The 18,666-nt window shown below is 40.9% G+C and overlaps 1 protein-coding gene and 2 pseudogenes across 1 annotated transcript in view; 2 read left to right on the top strand and 1 right to left on the bottom strand.

The window, feature by feature from the left end:
- Window positions 1–18,666, bottom strand: part of EIF2B3 (eukaryotic translation initiation factor 2B subunit gamma) — a 124,641-nt gene that overhangs the window by 64,381 nt on the left and 41,594 nt on the right. Inside the window, exon 5 of the mRNA XM_036255447.1 lies at window positions 2,479–2,638. Coding sequence (XP_036111340.1) covers window positions 2,479–2,638 — 160 coding nt within the window. The remainder of the gene's footprint in view (window positions 1–2,478; window positions 2,639–18,666) is intronic.
- On the top strand, window positions 6,103–8,520 carry LOC118626137 (annotated as a pseudogene).
- Window positions 17,918–18,537, top strand: LOC118626111 (annotated as a pseudogene).

Below are 18,666 nucleotides of genomic sequence, written 5' to 3'. Positions count from 1 at the left end.
AAGCTCGATTTAGAGTGCATGTGTTGTGGGAGAAGAGGGGATAGATAGCATTTCAGACAAAGAACATGTGTAACATCCTGCAGCAGGAAAAAAAAAATAGTCCAAAAAAAATCCAAACTTTAATTTGATCCTGCCTTCCTCAGTATCCACAACTCCTACAAATCTTTCAAGAAAGTGGCAAGGGGGGGAAAGATGTCTCCTGAAACATCTAGCCATAGTCATTTTCCTGTAAGTCCAAATTTGGGAAACTTGGACCTAGAGGATCTAGACTTTTAAACAAAATATGGGAAGAGGGGACTGCTGGCTGTTCTGTCAGACAATAGCAGCCAAGAAGCAGACCAAATATATAGTCTGAGAAATTTAGGATTCTTTAAAATCTGCTATCACTAAAATGCATAGCATCCCATGGGAGGAATTAAAAACTCAGGTATTTAAGTGATTCTTCAGTCTTCAAACATAACAAAATATAGAAAATGAGTCCTGGCCTGTTTGGCTCAGTGGTTGGAACGTCGGCCTGCGGACCAGAGAGTCCCGGGTTTGGTTACCGTTAGGGGCATGTACCAAAAAAAAAAAAAAGAAAATGAGAAGTTCAAAATTTCATGTTAAGAATAAAAAGTCTTTCTAAAACACAAATCTAATTATGACATTCTCTTGTTTAAAATTCCTCAATAACTCCTCACTGTTCTGGGGATAAAGTTCAAACTCTTTAGTATGATCCCTGTTTCCTCTCCACTCCCATTTCCTGTTTCCCTGCCCTTTATGCTCACACTCCAGTTAAAGAGCAAGTTACCAGTATACATCATACTTTTTCAAAGAGGATAGAAAAGCCAACTTCCACTTGCCAAATTGTGACAACTTAAGCATCAAAACATTTAAAAATGGATGGGCAAATAGATAATAGTTACAGTACTTCTAAAATAAAATTGTAAAAAGCTATGCATTTAATAATAATACTTAAGAGATAAAAGTTAATATGAAATGTACTAAAATGTTCTAATACCAAGAAGAATAACTATAACAGAGTATTTGATTTTTAAAATTATTATAAATAGAGAGGTATATAAAAATTATAACTAAAAAATATACACCTGTTTATAAAGCCTGGATATACAGTGTTTCTATCTGTGTAAACCGAAAAGGCTGATTACAGGGAATTATAAGTAAGCAAACCAGACCTTGTAAAAAAAAAAAAAAAATATATATATATATATATATATATATATAGAATAAAAGGAATAATTGACATGAGGACTATACATAATAATAAGGTAGAAAGAAGATCCAACAATTAATCTGCACCAATGATCACCTGAACACAAAAAGCAACTAGAAAGAAGTTTCAATGCTATAATCCAAAATTATGTTAACCAAATGCCCTAAATAAGAGAGCTAAAAGTACAGACTAGATTACTCAAATCCTAGAAATGAAAGCTCTAGGTGGCTCTATTAATAGTAGGATACTAATAAGCCATACATAGCTTTTAGTAATTGTAAGAGACTACATCAATATACAACAATGACAGGACAATAATGGGTTACATAATGCTGGATAAGCAAAATCTAAAGAACTTGTCATTCCTGGGAAAAACTCCAGGGTAAAAACACATCATTCCAGGAAAAACTAAGATCTATATAAAAGTATGATCTTACTTAGCTTTTTGATCATAAGTTTAGTTATTAAAAGTAGCCCAGTCACAGAATTATTGGCTCAGGTTTGAAATATTCTGGGAGGGAGAGAGAGAGAGAGAGAGAGATAGACAGACACAGACAAACATCGATGTGGGAGAGGCACATGAATTGGTTGCCTCCTGCACACACCCCACCTGGGGCCAGGGATCAAACTTACAACCCAAGTATGTGCCACTGACAGGGAATTGAACCCACAAACCTTTAGTGCACATGCCGACGCTCTAACCACTGAGCACACTGGCCAGGGCTAGAGTATTTTTCTTCTTTTTGGTCCATTAAGATTACTATAATTCTCTGAAGATTAAAAAAAAAAATTAACCCACTACTAGAATCTCAGGAAAATATAAAGATAATCCCAAGAAGACAAAGCATGGTTAATGACTATCTTCTTTATTTACGGTGACTGGACCATTCAAAAATATCAACCATACTACATTTGTAATAGTAATTCTAATCACTTAAAGGTATCTAATTAAATTTGCAAGCAAACTTAAAATATTTTTTAAAATTTGTTCTTAAATTAAATTTTTTGTTTCTTAGATATATGCATTTGAATATTTGAGCTGTAAACACAATGCAAACAGTTCTGAGTGTTTTGCTTTGCATATATACACCTCTTGGATCTTACAGAATCTAATCAATCGCTATAAACCTCTTCAAGTCAGCAACTGTGTCTTACTGGACTTCATGTCATCAACCGTCAATAAATGTTTCTTAAGAGAAACTATGAATGACAATAATAATTATAAAAACCCAACAAACAAAGAAATCAAACTTCTGTCTCCTTACCTGCTTTTTTTTTCCCCTTTTGACCTGGAACTGGTTCTACGCCATCTTGGCCTTTTCTCATTAACATGGCAAGTGATGCATCATAAGCTCTGAACAGGTCCACAACTTCATGTAAGGCAACATCTGTTATTAGATCACAACTCAGTACCAGTACGTCTGTCTGTCAAATGGAAAAGGGGAAAGTAAATATCACAAAAGACAAAGGATCACACAAATCAGCATAGGATAAATTACAATGGTTTAGAAACATGCACAAATTGAGTACTGATGTTTACAACTTTAAAAAAAAAAATTTTTTTTCTTTATTGATTTTAGAGAGAGAGGAAGGGAGAGGGGGAAAGAGAAAGAGACACTGCTGAGAAAGAACATGGATTGGCCACCTCCTGCATGCCCCCCATTGGTGATTGGGCCCACAACTTGGGCATGTGCCTTGACTGGGAATTGAACCAGAGACCTCCTGGTGCATGGGTCCATGCTCAACCAGTGAGCCACACCGGCTGGGCTCAAACCTTTTTTTATAGTAACAAAATAAGTAAAATAAATGGGGTTGTTCCAACTGAACTGTACTGGGGGAGGGTCTGGAATATCTACCTCCCCTTTGTGTGTGCCTTACTGTTGCCATTCCTGAGGCATCTCTGGAATCTTGGGCTCTTCAAAGTCTGAAAACCACTACATTGTCTATTTCCATGACTATGGAATTAATGATCTTAAATTTATACATCCCTTTAGAGTTTAAAAAGCATTTTCACATAGTTTGATTATTGAACATAACTATGTTGAAAAGGGTTCTATTTGTGCATGTTTCTAAGCCTGTAATTTGTCCTGTGATGATCTGTGTGATCTATTGTCCTTGCTACAGTACTAGGAAATAAGAGGATGAATATAATTATAATGCCCTTCTCTTTGGAAAATCTAGCTAGCTAGTAAACACTTATAATACAAACTCAGGTATGTATAAAAGCACCCATTTAATCCTGATAATACCACAGGGAAGAAATTGTTACTGTTATTAGCACCCATTTTTTTTTTAATCCTCACCCGAGGACATTTTTCCATTTTTTTTGTTCAGATACAGTGGGAGGGAGAGAGAGAAAGAAACATCGATGTGAAAGGGACCCATCAAGCGGCTACCTTTCGCACGACCCAACCAGGGCTGGGGAAAAACCGCAACCGAGGCACGTACCCTTAGTGGAAACTGAACCCAGGTATCTCTGGACCTCAGGCCGACACTCTAACCACTGAGCCAAACTGGCCAAGGCTTAGCACCAATTTTTTTTTTTTTTTTAATCCTCACCCGAGGATATTTTTCCATTTTTTGTACAGATAGAGTAGGAGGGAGAGAGAGGAAGGGAGAGAGAGAGAGAAACATCGACGTGAAGGGACACATCGAGTGGCTGCCACCCGCACGACCAACCAGGGCCGGGGACAAACTGCAACCGAAGTACGTGCCCTTAGCGGGAACCGAACCCAGGTCTCTCCAGACCGCAGGCCGACGCTCTAACCGCTGAGCCAAACTGGCCAGGGCTAGCACCAATTTTTGTGAATAAGAAATATGAGGCCTACCTATCCCAGTGCCTGGCACATAATAGGCATTTAGTAAATTGATGAATAAAGAAATAAATCCATGCAGTAAAAAAATATTTTCTTATGTGGTAGGTTTTTTTAATTGCAATTCCAATGTTCAGATTAATTACAATAACTAATAATGATAATTAACATTTATTGAATGCTTATAACTGACCAGGAATTATAGTAACACTTTGCACCCATTATCTCCATCTTCCAAACTCTATGCTGTAAGCACTATTATTATTTGTATTTTACAGACTAAGACACAGGTTAACAGTAGTTATATAATTAAATCTAACAACTAATAATGACTATTCATATAACTAAAATATCTACACTACTGAACAGTGTTTAAAGAAATAGCGCTGACCTTGAACAATGTAGGGGTTAGAAATGCTTACCACTCCCCCCACCTGCTTCCCCTGTGCAGTCAAATATCCATGTATAATTTTTTTTTTTAATTTTCACCCAAGGATGTTTTTCCATTGCTTTTTAGAGAAAGTGGAAGGGAGCCCTGGCCAGTTTGGCTCAGCAGTTAGAGTGTCGGCCTGCAGTCCAGAGAGACCTGGGTTCGGTTCCCGCTAAGGGCACATACCTAGGTTGCAGTTTGTCCCCGGACCTGTTTGGGTTGTGCAGGTAGCGGCACTTGATGTGTCCCTTTCACATCGATGTTGCTCTCTTTTTCCCTCTCTTTCTCCCACTCTACAATATTGTATGTACTTATTTTAAAAATTCCCACTCTAGTTAAACAAAAAATGGAAAAATGTTCTCAGGTGAGGATAAAAAAAAAAAAGTGGAAGGGAGGAAGGGAGGGAGAGAGACACAGATGTGTGAGAGACACATCAATTGGTTGCCTCCTGCACTACCACAATCAAACCTGCAACCCAGGTACCTGCCCTTGACTGGAATTGAACCCTTGCCCCTTTGGTCCTCGGGCTAATGCTCTAAGCACGGAGCCAAATCAGCCAGGGCTCCACATATAACTTTTGACTCCACAAAAACTTAATTACTAATAGTCTACTGTTGACTGAATGTCTTACTGATAACATAAGTGGTGGGGAACATCTGGCCCTCTAGCCATAAAAGGCCTGGGAAATCAATACCAACTAACATCACACACCTCACCAAACTAGCCTGACCAAATATAGCAGGCTAATTTTTTTTTTAAAATCCTCACTTGAGAATATTTTTCCATTGATTTTCAGATAGAGTAGGAGGGAGGGAGGGAGGGAGAGAGAGAGAAACATTGATATGAGAGAAACACATCTATTGGTTGCCTCCTGCACGACCCTGACCTGGGCCGGGGATGAACTGCAACCGAAATATGTGTCCTTGACTGGAATCGAACCCGACACTCTTTGGTCTATGGCCGACACTCTAACTACTGAGCAACCAGCCAGGGCTAGCAGGCTAATTTTTAAGTTGATTAATTTTGTATGGCCCAAGAATGATGTTATAAATACCCAAATGGCCTTTGGCAGAAAAAAGTTCCCTACCCCTAACACATACTTTGTATGTTAAATTCATTATATAGTGTATTCTTATAATAAAGGAAGCTAGAGAAAATAAAATGTTATTAAGAAAATCATAAGGAAGAGGAAATACATTTACAGTATTGTATGTACTTATTTAAAAAATTCCGTGTATAAGTGGACCTGTGCAGTTCAAGCTCATTGTTTAAGAGTCAACTATAGCCCTGGCTGGTTTGGCTCAGCAGTTAGAACACTGGCCTGCGGACCAGAGAGACCCGGGTTCGAGCTCTGGTCGGTTTGGCTCAACAGTTACAGCGTCGGCCTGCGGTCCAGAGAGACTTGGGTTCGATTCCTGCTAAGGGCATGTACCTCAGTTGCAGTTTGTCCCCGGCCCCGGATGGGGTCGTGTGGGTGGCAACCAGTCTATGTGTCTCTCTCACACTGATGTTTCTCTCTCTCTCTTCCTCCCTCTCTCCCTCCCGCTCGAGGAGAGAAGAGAGGGGAGGGGAGGGGAGAGGAGATAATGGCACTCTTCAAATACTTGACAGTTCTTAAGGAAGAACCATTTTTACCTGAATAGCTCATGACCAAAACTAAGAACAAACAGGTAAAACATGAACAGAAAGTACTTTTGGTTTTCATATTAGTTTATGTCAAACAGAGCTAGTAAAAAAGATAATTTTGTAAGGTAATGAATCAGAAATGCTCAGGCAGAAACTGGATTAGCGCTTGTAATGATTCATTTATCTAACATTTACTAAGCTCTTACTCTATGTTCAGCCAGGTCCTATTTTGGAACTTGGAGGAAACTTGGACTGTGTGTTAATGTGCCATCAGCTGGCTCGGATTCCTGAAGACCCTATGAATGAGCGATGTCCACAATGTTCTATCCTCAACATCCCTGCTCAGCTTCTTTAGACTCGTGCCTATGGCTTCATTTATGGAGTCAATCCATCTCATATTTGGTCTTTCTCTTTTCCTGATGCCTTCTATTTTTCCCAGCCTTTTCATTATGAGGACGAAATAGGACAGCTTCAGTTCTATCATTTTTGCTTCCAGAGATGTTTTCAGTTAATTTGCTCTAGGACCCACTTGCTACTTGTTGAGAGATTTCAGGAAAATCTGAAGTAGGACCCAAGACAGGCCAATCCTATGGTAAAGCCACTGGAAACAGCTTGGGTGGGCCCAAAGGTTGGGTGGGCCTAGGCCTTAAGGAATCAGTAGGGGGCAAACAATGTGAGCCAGGTTGCTGGAGTCCCAGATATGGCTGCTGTCTGCTGCTCCAGGGAAGGGCTCACCAAAGGAAAAACAGTCTCTCACAGAAAGTCTGTCCAGGAGAAAGCTGCTTCTCTAGTTCTCACCCCAATACTGAACAATTCAGTTCTTCCTCGTATGTCTCTGGTGCCTTTCAAGCTACCTCCCCAATGCTGGAGCCCAGAAGAAGCCAGTCTGAGTAAGTCCATGAGTGGGCCCTTTAAGAGGAACTGGTTGGGGCTCTAGCAGCCTCCACCTCTCTCAGCCTCAGTTCCCGCTGGTTTTTACAGCCAGAAGCGATGGGGACTTCTCTTCCTGGCATTAAAACCCTGACCTGGGAGCCTGGTGTGGGATGGGGACCCCTTGCTCCTCAGAAAGGACCTTCACAGCCGAGGTATCCTCCTGATTTTTGTCCACCACAGGTCGGTGTGGGACCAGCCCATCTGTGCCTCCTCTCCTCCTCCCCATTTTGATGTGGCTTCTTCAATTTCATAGTTGAAAGGACTTCCATTCAGCTCCATGTCAGGCTGATGTTTGTTCTGTAGTTTAGTTGTAATTTTGATGTGGTTGTGGGAGGAGGCAAGTACCAAGTTTACCTACACTACCATCTTGACCTCTTGACCGGAAGTCTCTTTACATTGTAATTTAAATAAACTACATCAAGGTTTCTCAGTACCACACCTACAGTTTACCAGAGGTGCCTCAGAAAAAGGCTGTTTCTTACTGCCCTTCCTGAGTCGACCAAGGCAGCTCCTCTTTTATTAATTTTATCGTCTAGGCTTCTGTATAAGCGCTGGTTGGGAAAACAGGTTTTGTTTTGTTTTTAATTTTTTTTTCTTTATTGATTTTAGAGAGAGAGGAAGGGAGAGGGAGAGATAGAAACATTGATGACAGAGAACATCAATTGGCCACCTCCTGCATGTCCTCCACTGGGGATCGGGCCCACAATCTGGGCATGTGCCCTGACCAGGAATCGAACCAGCAACCTCTTGGTGCATCGGTCGACGCTCAACCAGTGAGTCACACCAGCCGGGCAGAATCCTACTTCTTGTAACAATGCTTAGAAAGACAGGGAGCTTGCTCTTTCCAGCTGGTGCCAAGCCACGGCATCTCTCGGGGCAACTGGCACAAGCACCGTAAGACTGGTGGCAAGAGGAAGCTCTACCACAAGAAGCGAAAATACGAGCTGGGATGCCCTGCTGCCAACACTAAGATTGGATCCCACCACATACACACGATCTGCATGTGGGGAGGCACCAAGAAGTACAGAGCCTTGAGGCTGGATGTGGGCAACTTCTCCTGGGGCTCAGAGTGTTGTACGCACAAAATGAGGATTATTGATGTTGTCTACAATGCATCCAACAACGAACTGGTCCACACCAAAACCGTAGTCAAGAACTGCATCATGCTTGTTGACAGCACACCATACCGACAGTGGTACGAGTCCCACTATGCACTGCCCTGGGCCGCAAGAAGGGGTTAAGCTGACTCCTGAGGAGGAAGAGATTTTAAACAAAAAACAATCAAAGAAAATTCAGAAGAAATATGATGAGAGGAAAAAGAATGCCAAAATTAGCAGTTTCTCGAGGAGCTGTTCCAGCAGGGCAAACTTCTTGCATGCATCGCTTCAAGACCAGGCCAGTGTGCCCGAGCAGATGGCTATGTGCTAGAGGGCAAGGAGCTGGAGTTCTATCTGAGGAAAATCAAGGCCCAGAAAGGCAAATAAGTTCTCTTCCCTCCTGTCTTAGCTCATGTAATAAAGGTATTTATCCCAAAAAACAAACAAACAAAGACAGGAAGCTTTACTAAAGATGTCATTACATAAGTTGCCCCATTTCATTATAATGAAGATTCCTGCTTTGGGTGGGAAAATGGATGGTTTTAACTCACATTCTACTATAGCAAAGGGTTATGTTTGCTCAGAACATGAGGCTCAATGATTAGAATGTCTTGTCCTACTGACTAAAATTTCCTATTCTGAATATACATGCTCAATTTAGGATGGATGGGGTTATGTCCTTATAACCCCATCATAAGTTGAAAATATCAGTAAGTTGCATATGCATGTAATACACCTAACCTACTGAACATCATAGTTTAGCTTAGCCTACCTTAAACTTGGTCAGAACATAATATCCAAACAACACTGGAAACAGTACACCATAGGTTATCAGTTGTTTACCCTCATGATTGTGTGCCTGACTGGGAACTGAGAGAGTATCATACTGCATATCGCTAGCCCAGGAAAAGATCAAAATTCAAATTTTGAAGTACAGTTTTCACTGAATGTGTATTGCTTTAGCACCATTGTAAAGTAAAAAATATCGTAAGTGAAACCATCGTAAGTCAGGGACTATCTGTATAGAAACTGTACCAGTACCATAATTTCTTTTCCTACATAAAATGTTATTTATAGTCTAAACAATTCCTTTTGAAGGCCTTATCGTAAGATTAGAAGTTCAAATTCAGATTTTTTTTCTACCCTCTGCTTCTCGCTCAATTCTTTTTGGACTTTTTTTAATCCTCACCAGAGGACATTTTTGCATTTATCTTCAGATATAGAGGGAGGGAGAAAGACAGAGAAACACTGATGCGAGAGAGACACATCGACTGGTTGCCATCCACACGATCCCAACCAGAGCCATGGACAAACTGTAACGGAGGTATGTGCCTTTAGTGGGAACCGAACCTGGGTCTCTCTTGTCTGCGGGTTGACACTAACTGCTGAGCCAAACCGGACAGGGCTCTTTTTGGACTTTTAACTCTGAGCAAAAAAAAAAAAAAAAAGGTCCCTATAAACATCATCTTTTTAGGAAAAAAATTTATATGCTCACCATCCAGGAACCACCAAACATTAACAAATCAGCCCACGTACATACAAGCTAAGAAAGAAACAGCCTGCAGAATCCTATTTCTTATAACAATGCTTAGAAAGACAGGGAGCTGGGCCATTACTAAAGACATGTCATTACAGAAGTTGCCCCATTTCATTATAATGAAAATGACAGTTTGCTGAGAAAAAAAAAATCTCCTTTTTATTTTGCTAAGTTTCTCCGATAAGATGGCTGAGTTTTACAAGCTGATTATTCTTCAATAAATTCAATTTTTAAGTATACTCCAAAGTGAAGAAAATGACCCCAACGCAGCTGCCTCTGAAGTGGTGTCAATGTTGTCTTGGAAAATAAATGCTGTTATCATTCAATATCTGCATAAAGTAAATCCGTCAGTATAGTGAATGGCAAACAAGTCCTGCATAATTGTGAACAGTCCATAGCCTCATTTTCTCTTTGCTTTTAGACGACTTTTTGCTAAGCTGAATGCAAAATCCCCAAGGAACACAAGGAACAGACCCTTCCTCCCAATGTCTGGTTGCCATCTGTTCTCAGTGTGAAAAGAAAGGCATCAGTTTGAAAGGTCATGGTCTGGGATACAGATGGAGGTGCTATCTGTCAGGCTCTCTCCTGTCTCTGTTCCCAAAGAATGCACCATGTAAGACTCACTGAGACCAAACACATCCCATCCTCTTTGCAACTCCACCACTTCCAAAGAAAAGTCTTTGCTATCTGATCAATATACTTTGTTTCCAAAGCTGGAAACCCTGGAAGAAGAAACAGAAGTCTAAAAGGAAAAGAAAATAATCTTTACATCTTTGTTTCACATCTTTGTAATCCTACCCATTTTCCTTTAAATTTTTATAAGCGAGCTATTTTCAACCAGTGTGCCACAAGAGGCACACTGACATGCCATAAGAGTTTTTAAAACATGCAATACCTGACTTTTTTGTCAGGGGCACTGACCAATTTTCCCTAGATTGTCAAATTTAAAAAATGACAATAGCCCTGGCCGGTTTGGCTCAGCGGTTAGAGCGTTGCCTGTGGTCCGGAGAGACCCGGGTTCAGTTCCCGCTAAGGGCATGTACCTCGGTTGCAATTTGTCCCCGGCCCTGGTTGGGTCGTGCGGGTGGTGACCACTCAATGTGTACCTTTCATGTCGATGTTTCTCTCTCTCTCTCTCTCTCTCTCTCTCTCCCTCCTTCCTCCCTCCCGCTCTATCTGAACAAAGAATGGAAAAATGTCCTCCAGTGAGGATTAAAAAAAAATAAAAAATGACAATAGCCAATAAGACAATAGCTGTCCAGTGTGAATGAATCAAAATTATACCTAATATTTTTTTTGTCAGATTGGTAAAAAATATATTTTTTGGTATGCCACAGAATTTTTGTAATTAGTTTATGTGTGCCATGAGATGAAAAAAGTTGAAAATTGCAGTTATAAGCTATAAGAAAATAAATGACTATTGTTTAATTTTTAATCTAAAATGTAAAGCCCATTCTAGAAATGCAAATGTTCTTCTACTAATTGGAGCCCAGAGACAAAAGCTGAAAGACTGTACATAGACTGTACTGTAAAGCAACTGTACAGTATATGTGAAATGCAATTGACTTGAAAGTGCCCTGGGCACACCAACCCTCACTATCTTGTGTTTGGGAGACCACTTCTTTTCCAGCACCAACAGTACACCTCTTCTTCTGCAGAGGGCAACTGGAATCCCTGCAGATCTCCCTACTCACTATTTTAACAGTCCTCAATATGCCTTATCCCAAGGCTTCTTCTCTAGAGAAGCCAAGGCAATGTCAAGGGCGAAAAACACAGCTCTCTAAAGGACAGCAAATGTGTGTATTTTTGACACAGTGGAAACATATAAGATCTTCAAGGGAAGGCAGAAGACAGCGCTTTAGTGTTTGGGGAAATATCAAGACACCCAGGAATTCAAACCTAAACTGCTGCCAGTTAGTTTTGGCTAAAGCAAACAAAATAAACTGAGCAAACCCAATTATCAAGCCATGGCAAAGCCCAGAAATCTCTCATTACAAGAATATTTTCAATCAAGCCAAAACCACTGAGTAAAACTAGAAGAAAAAAAAAAGTTAAATCAGAACACCGGATATATGTGTGTGTAGTGGTTAATGGTGGGGTGGGAGGTAGACAGAGCTACTGGGAATTGCCTCTTTTCTTTTCCTGGCAGCTGTTCCATGACAGATTGTTATAAATAACAATCTGGCAAATAATTTCCAACAGCAAGAAGAAAGGAAAACATACTTACTCCCCTGGAAAAAACAGTCAGGGCAAGGTAACTAACATGCTTTTACCCACCCAGCACTTCTAAAAACCATGGCTATGATCCAAATCACCACCCTGTACTCCACCCCTGCCCATATGGAAGTACTGAATACAGTTACTTGGTTATGACTATGAATGGTCACAATTCATATTTTCCTATGTGGTCCAATCCCAATCCGATACCCAAGAGTAGACTGGTACTTTAATAAACACCAGTGGCAAACTGCAATGGAAACTTCACCATGCTCAATTTTGGTTGAAAATGCTTTGGAAAAGATTCCCAATCTGCAGTGTCCAAAGTGTAATTAGGCAAAGAGCCAACTGCCATCTTATTTTTACTGAGTTTAGGGCATTAGGTGCAGAATGAAATGACCAATTCAGTCTGTTAACAAATGTGATACTGTTTAGGCTGAGAACTAAATATCCTCCCTGCAATCTTTAGCTTAATTATAGTGTCACCACCATTCAGAATTTTTTTTTTTTAATCCTCACCTGAGGACATTTTTTGCTATTTTTTGTTCAGATAGAGTGGGAGGGAGAGAGACAAGAAACAACGTGAGAGAGACACATCGAGTGGCTGCCTCCCACACGACCCAACCATGGCTGGGAACAAACTGCAACCGAGGTACGTGCCATTAGCGGGAACTGAACCTGGGTCTCTCCAGACCGCAGGCTGACGCTCTAACCGCTGAGCCAAACCGGCCAGGACACCATCCAGAATTTGAAGTCAGAAATCTGGCCACAGTCTAGGACTAATGTCTTCCCTTTCTTGTTCAGTCTCCTACTCAACATTTCATTTGTCTCCAAGTCCTACTCTATTTACTTTTAAATTGATTTTTAGAGAGAGAGGAAGGGGGAGAGAGACAGAAACAATGTGAGAGAGAAACATTGATCTGCTGCCTCATCTTGCACGCCCCCTACTGGAGACCGAGCCTGCAACGGGCATGTGCCCTGACCTGGAATTGAACCAAGGCCTCTGTCCATGGGCTGACACTCAATCCACTGAGCCACACTAGCTGGGCCCCAAGTCCTCCTCTTTTACCTCCACTGCACTACCTTAGATCAAGCCTTGAAATATTTTCTCAGCCTCTTAACTGATCTCTCTCCGACTCCAGTTTTCCCTTATTTCTAATCTATACTCCAATTCCACTACATATTTCATTTCCCTGCTTAAAGAAAGACTAAAATAGTGTTCTCCTGGGTTGGGGGAGGTAGAACAGGGAAAAAGGTGGGGGGACAAAACAGAACAAACAAAAAATAGTATTCTCCATACATTAAAAAAAATGTTGAGCCCTGGCCAGTTTGGCTCAGCGGTTGAGCATCGGCCTGCGGACCAGAGAGTCCTGGGTTCAGTTCCCGCTAGGGGCACATACAACCACCACCACCACAACAAAAATGTTGAACATATTCATTTATTCCTACTTACTTTTTTTTTTTTTTAATCCTCACCTGAGGACATTTTTCCATTTTTTGTTCAGATAGAGTGGGAGAGAGAGAGAGAGAGAGAGAGAGAGAGAGAGAGAAACATCGATGTGAAAGGGACACATCGAGTGGCACAACCCAACCAGGGCCGGGGACAAACTGTAACTGAGGTATGCGCCCTTAAGTGGGAACCGAACCCGGGCCTCTCTGGACTGCAGGCCGATGCTCTAACCGCTGAGCAAAACCAGCCAGGCCTATTCCTTTTTTTTTTTATATCTCTCTCTCTCTTTTTTTTTTTTAATCCTCACCCGAGGACATTTTTCCTTTTTTTTTTGTTCAGGTAGAGTGGGAGGGAGAGAGAGGAACAGAGAGAGAGAGAGAGAAACATCGATGTGAAAGGAACACATCGAGTGGCTGCCACCCGCACGACCAACCAGGGCCGAGGACAAACTGCAACCGAGGTACATGCCCTTAGCGGGAACCGAACCCAGGTCTCTCAGGACCGCAGGCCGACGCTCTAACCGCTGAGCCAAACCGGCCAGGGCCTATTCCTTACTTTTAAAATTTATTTTAAAATACAGCCCTGGCTCAGCGGTTGGAGCATTGGTCTGCGGACCAGAGTCTTGGGTTCGGTTCCCGCTAGGGGCACGTACCAAACCCCCCCCCCCCAAAATCAATAAAATTTATTTTAAAATACATTTTATAATATGCTCTTTATATAACACCCAAGAATAGACATTTTTAAAAGAGACAAAATTAAAAGAACTAGAAATTCTAATATTTTCTTCTGGTAGTCCATCACAGCCCCTAGCTTTGAGAACACCCTAATTTGGAGATCACTTCTCTACAGGAGTTCAAATTCCTTAGCATGACATTAAGATTTTTCAAAATATGACTCCACCTACCCAATTCACAATTTACCCTCCATATAACTAATGTTAACTTGCTAGAGTAAACTGCCAATAATGCATACCCTATTCTCCCTTTTTACTCACTACACATTCATCTATCAAGATTCAGATCTTGTAACAGTTATTATAAAGGGCAGAGACAATATATTATCTCCTCTAGAGATGAAGTCTTTTCTGATCCATTACAGACATTAAATCACTAAACTGGATTACATGGTTTCTTTCCCATCCAGACTCTACGCTTCAGACTCTCTTATCTTTGTATCCCCAGAGTTCAATCTAGTGCTGGCAAACAAGAATTAGTATATGATAGCACTCTTCTTATTACCTCCTCCTTGTTTGAAATGACTCAAAGGTTAAATCATACAATTTTAGATATTTAGAAATAGCATACTTTCTGATGGAGCTGAGTACCCCCTTTATAGAGACTGACTGTTCAGAGTTAGGAGAGGGACCATATTGGTAATTTTGCAGCTCTCTAAAGCAATGTGGTAGGAATAAACCTGCTGCCTCCAAAGAAGAAAAAGACAGAGATGTCTGAAAGGAAAGAAATCAGATGCAACTGTCCTGAAGGGCATGACTAGATTTATAATTTTAAAATGGAAGCCCATAATTTATAGTTCTACAGTTTTCCTCTTCAAGTCAAGAACAAATAGAGGAATTCCACTCATGTTTCCTGGGTGAAGCTAAGAAGTAATTGAGAATGTGCTAATTTCTAACTCTGTTAAATGAGTTCTCTAAAATGCTAGTCACGCCCAGCCAGTGTGGCTCTGTGGATTGAGCATCCTCCATGGACTGGGAGGTCCTGGTTTGATTCCCGGTCAGGGCACATGCCAGGGTTGCCGGTTTGATCCCCAGTAGGGGGAGTGAGGGAGAAACATGATGTGTTTCTCTCTCACATCAATGTTTCCATCTCTCTCTCCCCTTATTCTCTCTCTAAAAAAATCAATAAAAACATATTTTTTAAAAATGCTAGTCACGCCCTGGCCAGTTTGGCTCAGTGGTAGAGTGTCAGCCCGCAGACCAATGAGTTGCAGGTTCGATTTCGGCCAAGGGCATGTACCTTGGTTGCAGTTTGTCCCAGGCCCTGGTCTGGGTCATGCAGGAGGCAACCAGTCAATGTGTCCCTCTCACATGGATGTTTCTCTCTCTCTCTCCCACTCTGGCTGAAGATAAACAGAAAAATATCCTCAGGTAAGGATTAAAAAAAAATGCTAGTCACTTCTCTTCCAGGATAATAGATATCTGCAATTAATTTTAATTATCAATGCACTGATATCAATGGAGAAATAACAAAGGCTTTTTGTTCTCTCAAATCAAACCTTCACTTTGAAATAATTTATTATTCTGATTTTATATTAAATATTTTTATTATTTTTCTTTGGTCAGACATTAATATGCCACAGGACAAAAATTTTTAATTGTCCCATTCAAGACCATAGGACATGTTCTTTTTTTTTTTATCTTCACCTGAGGACATTCTTCCATCTTTTGTTCAGATAGAGCAGGAGGGAGAGAGAGGAAGAGAGAGAGAGAGAAACATCAACACAAAAGGAACACATCGAGCAGCTGCCACCCACACGACCCAACCAGGGCTGGGGAAAAACTGCAACCGAGGCACATGACCCTAGCGGGAACTGAACCCAGGTCTCTCTGGACTGCAGGTCAATGCTCCAACCGCTGAGTCAAACTGGCCAGGGCAGGATGTGTTCTTATAATTATATTATATATTTTCTGTCTATACTTGTCATTGTAATTATATCTATATCCTTAAGTAAGACATGGAAATATTGTCCAGTTTACTTGGAAACCAGAAAGCTTGGGAGAAGATCAACAGAGGGTAGAGGGGGTAGTTAGGGGCTATGACAAAGGGAAGTTTATAACAACATGAAAAAAAGACAACTAACAAGTTAAAAAAAAACAACACTAAACTAAAATCAGGGTTTTATCAGTCTTCAAAAGCAACTCCTAAGATTAGGTATGTTTTCTTTTCCTGTTAATTCCACATGTGACTTTAAATAAGTCACTCTTGCCCTGGCTGGTTTGGCTCAGCAGTTACAGCGTCTGCCTGCGGACCAATGAGTTGAGGGTTCGATTCTGATCAAGGGCATGTACCTCGGATATGGTTCGTCCCCGGCCCTGGTTGGGTTGTGTGGGGGACAGCCAGTCGATGTGTCTCTCTCAAACCAATGTTTCTCTCTCTCTCCCTTCCTCCCACTCTATGTCATGATAAATGTAAAAATATCCTTGGGTGAGGATTAAAAAATAAATAAATAAATAAATAAATCACTCCCTTCTTAGGCCTCAGTTTCCCCATTTATAAGGTAAGAGGGATACATTATCTCTAAAGTCATTTATGGCATAAAAGTGTATGATTACAAGAGGAAAGTTATTTTGAATTCTTTATCTAGAACTATACTGTGGGTTCAGTGGCATTAATAATGGTGATGACCCTTAAAGTCCTGAGTTTTCTCATCCACTTTGGGAATCAACATGAGAAATTAAATCATGTTAAGTATAGTTTTGATGCTCAGCACATTTAAGTAAATTAATTCTCTCAAAAATAATATTCCATGTATGGCATATATAGCAATTCTCAGTTAATCAGAGAAATCAAGCACAAAAATCCATAACCAGTTAACCATCTTGTTACTATCCAAGTTCATTCATTAAAGGATGTGTCTCTGAATACCTTTTCAGCAACGGCCTAAGTAATCACACTTGTAGGGTTCCAATCCATGAAGATTCCAGTTTGGAACCAATGGTTACATTCTACCTGCTATTATCAGCTCAATTGCTTCAGTAAGGCTATGCAATCTTTAAATTGATGGAACAAACAATTAAGTTAAAATTGGACAGTATTTTACTGTTTACAAAGCTCTTACACATACTTTATTTCATTTAATTCTCACATAATTCTATAATATCTATACAGTTAAACCCATTTTAAAGACAAGAAAACAGAGGCTCAGAAATACTATGTGATCTGCCCCTTTGCCACCACATCGTCTTTTTGTTATTATTAATCCTCAATGGATATTTTTCCATTGATTTATTTTTAGATAGGGTGGAAGGGAGGGAGGAGGGGGGGAGAGAAACATCAATGTGAGAGAGACACATAGATTGGTTGCCTTCCATACAATCCTGACCAGGGTTGGGGATCGAACCTACAACCCAGGTATGAGCCCTTGACCAGGAATTGAACCTGCAACCTTTCAGTTCGAGGGCTGACACTCTAACCACGGAGCCAAACCAGCCAGGGCTCACATTGCCTTTTTAAAATACATACATTAGTGGTGGTGCTAAATGCATTTAGGCCCTCTTTAAATGTACTCATGTTACATTTAAATTTGGTCAGGCACCTTACTATTTAAAATCAAATCATAGCCCTGGCTGGTTTGGCTCAGCGGTTAAAGAATGTTGGCCTATGCACCAATGAGTGGAGGGTTCAATTCCAGTTAAGGGCATGTACCTTGGTTGTAGTTCGTCCCCTGCCCTGGTCAGGTTGTGTGGGAGGCAACCAGTCGATGTGTTTCTATCACATCAATGTTTCTCTCTGTCTCTCTTTCTCTCCCTCCCTCCCACTCTAGCTAATGATGAACAGAAAATATTCTTGGGTGAGGAATGAAAACAAAACAAAAACAAAACAACACCCAAATCATAGTTCTCTTTTTCCAGCCAGCACTGAGCCATGGGCATCTCTTGGGACAACTGGCACAAGCGCTGCAAGACCAGGGGTAAGAGAAATCCCTACTACAAGAAGCAAAAATATGAGCTAAGATGTCCTGCTGCCAACACTAAGATTGGTCCCCACCGCATACACATAGTTTGTGCACAGGGTGGCAACACGAAGTACTGTGCCTTGAGGATGGATGTGGGCAACTTTTCCTGGGACTAGTGTTGTACACACAAAAAAAGAATTACTGATATCTGCAAAGCATCCAACAATGACCTGGTCTGCACCAACATCCTATTAAAGAACTGCCTCATGCTCATTGACAGCACAATGTACGGACAGTGGTAAAAGTCCCACTGTGCACTGCCCTGGGCCACAAGAAGGGGACTAAGATGACTCCCGAGGAAGAAGAGATTTTAAATGAAGAACGATAAAAGAAAATTCATAAGAAATATTTTGGAAGGTAAAAGAATGCCAAAACCAGCAGTCTTCTCAAGGAGCAGTTCCAGCAGAGCAAGTTTCTTGCATGCATTGCTTCAGGACCAGGTCAGTGTGGCCGAGCAGATGGCTATGTGCTAGAGGGCAAGGAGCTGGAGTTCTATCTGAGGAAAATCAAGGTCTAGAAAGGCAAATAAATGCTCCTCCCACCTATCTTAGTTCATGTAGTAAAAGTGTTTATTGTTCTAAAAAACAAACAAAATTCATCATTGATGAAAAACCAGAAGATAGAGTGTATTTTTTTTGTTTTGTTTTGTTTTATCCTC

This window comes from Molossus molossus, unplaced genomic scaffold (genome assembly GCF_014108415.1).
Source record: "Molossus molossus isolate mMolMol1 unplaced genomic scaffold, mMolMol1.p scaffold_m16_p_12, whole genome shotgun sequence".
In the NCBI taxonomy this organism is placed as follows: domain Eukaryota; kingdom Metazoa; phylum Chordata; class Mammalia; order Chiroptera; family Molossidae; genus Molossus; species Molossus molossus.
This window is presented reverse-complemented; position numbering and strand designations above follow the sequence as displayed.